The sequence below is a fragment of the Chrysochloris asiatica genome, unplaced genomic scaffold (assembly GCF_000296735.1).
Source record: "Chrysochloris asiatica unplaced genomic scaffold, ChrAsi1.0 scaffold00069, whole genome shotgun sequence".
Classification (NCBI taxonomy): domain Eukaryota; kingdom Metazoa; phylum Chordata; class Mammalia; order Afrosoricida; family Chrysochloridae; genus Chrysochloris; species Chrysochloris asiatica.
The window spans coordinates 10,308,840-10,313,114 of record NW_006408587.1 but is presented as its reverse complement, the minus strand read 5'-3'; the positions used below and the strand labels follow the sequence as shown (position 1 = coordinate 10,313,114).

The window sequence follows — 4,275 nt, the reverse complement described above, 5'->3', positions numbered from 1 at the left end:
TTTTTTTTTTTTCTTCTCCTAGATAATTTTGCTCATCGAGCTGAAGTTCGGAAAGCTTTGGCCAAAAATAAGGAATGGCAAGAACAATTCCTCATTCCAAATTTGCTTCTTATGGATAAACAAGAGTGTGAAATAACTTACCTGGTACCATGGTGCAAAATACAAAAGCCTCCAAAAGAAGGTCCATCTTTCTTTCTTCATCCCTGAATGTTGTTGCTAAGTGTCGCTGAGTTGGTTACGGTTCACAGCGATCCTGTATAGGGTTTCCGAGGCTGTATAAATCTTTGAGGGAGCAGAAAACCTTAAAATATCTGAAGATCTTAAGTTATATAAACTAAAGGTTCACAGGAAAAAATATAAATATTGTCAAATGGTCACAGACTTTAAAACTCACAGTTTACCTGCACATATGGGTGGCTATAAGTCAGAATCAATTCATCAGCATCTAGTAATTGTTGAGATTAAGTGAATTTGGCATCGTAAAACCAACACTAAACCCACTGCTGTCTAGTCAGTTTCAACTCCATAGCAACCCTAGAGAACAGTAGAACTTCCCCACAGGGTTTCCAAGGCTATAAATCTGTATAGAAGCAACGGACAGATCTTTCTCCCTCTGAGCACCTGATAGGTGTGAATCACTGACTTTTCAGTTGGAAGTTGAGTGCTTTAACCACGGTTTCACCATGTTGTCACCATGCCATCAAATTGGTTCTAACATATAGCAAACTTATATAGGATTTCTGAGGAATAGCTGATGGATTTAAACCATTGACCTCACAGTCAGAAGTCCAGTGCTTATCCTTCAGCACAACCCTAGAATTCCTTCTCCACTGTGTGACCATGTTTCCTCCTAAAACACTTAAGCATTAAATAATGAAGTGTTTTTCCAAATTGGGATTTTAATGATTCAGGAAAATTTCACTGTCATATATAAGGAACCTGTCTTATGTAACGGGTTACAAGTTGGGCTCCTTAACCTCAAGGTCAGCAATTTGAATCTCTCAGGTGCTCATCAAGAGAAAGGTGAGTCTTTCTGCTCCTCTAAGTATTTGCAGCCTCAGAAATCCTGAACAGGGTCACTATGAGTCAGATCCAGCTTGACGGCACACAACCACCACCACCAGCACAGTGTTATATAGAAAGGTGAAAAGATTGATAAAGGTTGACAAGCTGAGCATTGCAAGTGGGAAAAGGTGAAGGTAGATGAAAACTTAGGGAATTTTGTCATGAGTAAAAAATAACAACTTTTAGTATAAAAGTGTTTTTTTTCACAATAACACCTAAAACTAGAGTGCCATTGGGTGGCACAAGGAGTTACGTTCCCAACTTCTAGCAGAAAGGTTGACAGTCTGAACCCACCCAGAGGCACCTCAAAGAGACAAACTTGGAGATCAACTTTGTACAACCTTTAAAAGCCTGTGAAGCAGTTCTTTGCACACATGGGGTCGCCATGAGTTGGTATTGACAGCTAACTACAAGATAAATGTATTAGTCAGTGGGTGATGAAAACATCAGTGTTCTCAGCTGCTGACTGAAAGGTTGAAGGTTCCAGTCTAGCTAGAAGTGCCTTGGAAGAAAGACCTGGGAGTTTACTTCTGAAAAATCAGCCATTGAAAACTGTGGAGTGTGCAGCTCCACTCTGACCCATGTGGAGTCTCCATGGCAACTATCTCTTTAAAACATGTGCAGGTACCTGACCCTCCAAATCTGCTTATGTAGAGTCACCTTTCACTGGAACCAGACTAAACATGATTAGAAATTGCTTGGTGGTTTTCTGTAAAATCTTTCTCTCCTTACTCTAGGAGTCTATGAGCTGGTTACTTTTCAGATGAAACCTGGTGGACCAGCTTTGTGGGGTGAAGCATTTCAAAGGGCAATTTATTCCCATATCAATCTAAACTACAGCAAACTGGTTGGAGTTTTCCACACAGAATATGGAGTCCTCAATAAAGGTATAGCTGTTCCCTTCTTACATGATAATTGCAAAGTGTATTGGCCACATACTAATATGCTTTTGTGTCTGTTTGTGTCTCTTTCTCATTATGGCATAACATTTTTGCCAGGTTTTGAGTTTTATATCATTATTAGAGTTCAAAAATCTTTTTTATATCTAATTTATTGGCATCTTATAAAGCAGTTTTCAAATGCTTAACTGCTTGCTTTCCCTGGTACATCAAAATGATAGAATTTAAAGAAAAAGAAACTAGAAAGATCCTCAAATAATGTTTTTTCCATTCTTTTATTCCTCTGAATGCAATTTTATTGATTTTAAAACAAAACAAAACAAAAACATAAGCTAGAGAAGTTGTTTTGGAATGCAAATGTAATATTTATTTCCAGAAAACATATTTTTAATGAACAAAATACAAAGAAAAGAATTATTCATTTCCCACCACAGTAGTGAGATAATGCTGTTAATGTTTGGTTAATATTTTATTCCTATGTCATTTACATATGAGGGACTTCAAAAAGTTCATGGAAAAAAATACAGTTAAAAAATAAGGAATTTTGCACGCAAAATTTTTGAAGTTCCCTAATGTGTATCTGTGTGTGTACATGTATATTGTATATGCACCTATACATAAACACACACAGGCATCTATAAGAAATATATGCACCTGGTTCAGTTGGCCTACACATTCTTAAAGGCAGAGTTAGGAATGAATATTGTTCATAACCAAGGACTGTCTGTGTATGTGTATATAAACACACCCACATATATGCCGAAGTCCCCGAGTTAGGAACAGATCTGGTCCTCACTTTTAAATAAATCTGTGGATCAGTCAGACCAGGGGGAAGAGAAGGCCAGCTTGTGCTTTGTCTTCAGGATCATACTGGTAAAGACATGTTTCAGCTCCTGTTATAGTCCTCAAAGGAATGCTTCATGATCTTGATAACCTGCTTGTTTAAGATTTCTGTTGAAAGCTCTACTCTTGTCTGCAGCTGATTTGGACATACCCGTATTGTCATCATCGACCAAAGTTTGCTCAACTTTAATTTTTCAGTCAGCATTTTGTAAGCTGAACCAATTGATAAATCTGTGTTGTTGACTTTGTTTCGACTGTTTATCGGTCCTCTTCAATTAGAGCACGTACCAGATTGTTTCCTCACAAAATGCTATGAATATTCTGCTGCTGCCACAGGCTTCATCGTCAGCATTTTCTCATCCCTTCTTAAAATAAGTTACCTATTTTATAAACTGCTTGGCATTGTCCCCACTAACTTTCTATAAAGCATCAATGATTTCATCATTAGTCTACCCAAACATAAATTTGATGTTTGTTCTTACTTAAATTTAGCAGAATTCATGTTGCTCTGATAGGGGCTCATATCCTTTTTGGTGCCTCAAACTTGATTTTCTTCAGACGTGATATGACAAGTTATTGTTGTTGTTAAGTGCTCCAGCTCATAGCAACCCTGTATAGGGTTTTTGAGGAGCAATTGTTGAGTTTGAACTGTCAACCTTGTGGTTTTCAGTCCAGTGCTGATCCTATAGTGCCACACCAGGAGTCCTTATAACAAATAAACACGAGTTTATTTTGGTGCAAAAAAAAAATTGAAATCCATGCATTGTTGTTTTTTTTTATGGTACACATTTTCCATAAACTTTTGGAAGACTCCTCATGACATAAAAGCTACACATGCAGCAAGTGAGGATGATTATGATAAAGAATTTGCTGTTGAGTAGAGATTGATTCAGTCATCCCAAAGTGAGGGCAAATTTGCATAATGCTTAAAGTTGGCAGCCTCCTAGGCTGCTTTGGATGTGTGTGGCTCTCCACAGTCCTGCTGACTCTGAGTCACCCATTCCAGAACTTCAACTGTAATTTTTCCTGTTGTAGTTATTGCAACGAATCACCCAAATTGTATAAATTCAGTTCTTTTTGTCAGTCATGTCAGAACCAGTTAAGAGCCCTGCATTAAAGGGCAAGTAGGAGTTATCCATAAATTGGATGTTTGTTTGTAACCCAGGGACTGCGTGTGTGTGTGTGTGAATGTACACATACATATGTGTACATAAGTATGTATATGTGGTTGTTGTTAAGTACTCATAGCAACCTTATGCAGGGTTTCTGAGGCTGCAAGTCTTTGCAGGAGTAGAAACCATCATCTTTCTCCTACAGAGCAGTGGTGGGCTCAAACTGCTATCTTTTTGGTTCTTAGTTCAACTGTGCTCGCTATATGTTTGTATATGTATATATATACATGGGAGCTTTAAAAAAGTTTGGAAATTTTTAATTATCTTTTAATTCTATTTTCCACAAATTTTTTGAA

General features: G+C 37.5%; 1 protein-coding gene across 1 annotated transcript in view; it reads left to right on the top strand.

The window, feature by feature from the left end:
• The window catches only part of NIPSNAP3A (nipsnap homolog 3A (C. elegans)), a 34,763-nt gene that overhangs the window by 13,130 nt on the left and 17,358 nt on the right, over positions 1-4,275 (top strand). Inside the window, exons 3-4 of the mRNA XM_006864737.1 lie at positions 23-181; positions 1,803-1,952. Coding sequence (XP_006864799.1) covers positions 23-181; positions 1,803-1,952 — 309 coding nt within the window. The remainder of the gene's footprint in view (positions 1-22; positions 182-1,802; positions 1,953-4,275) is intronic.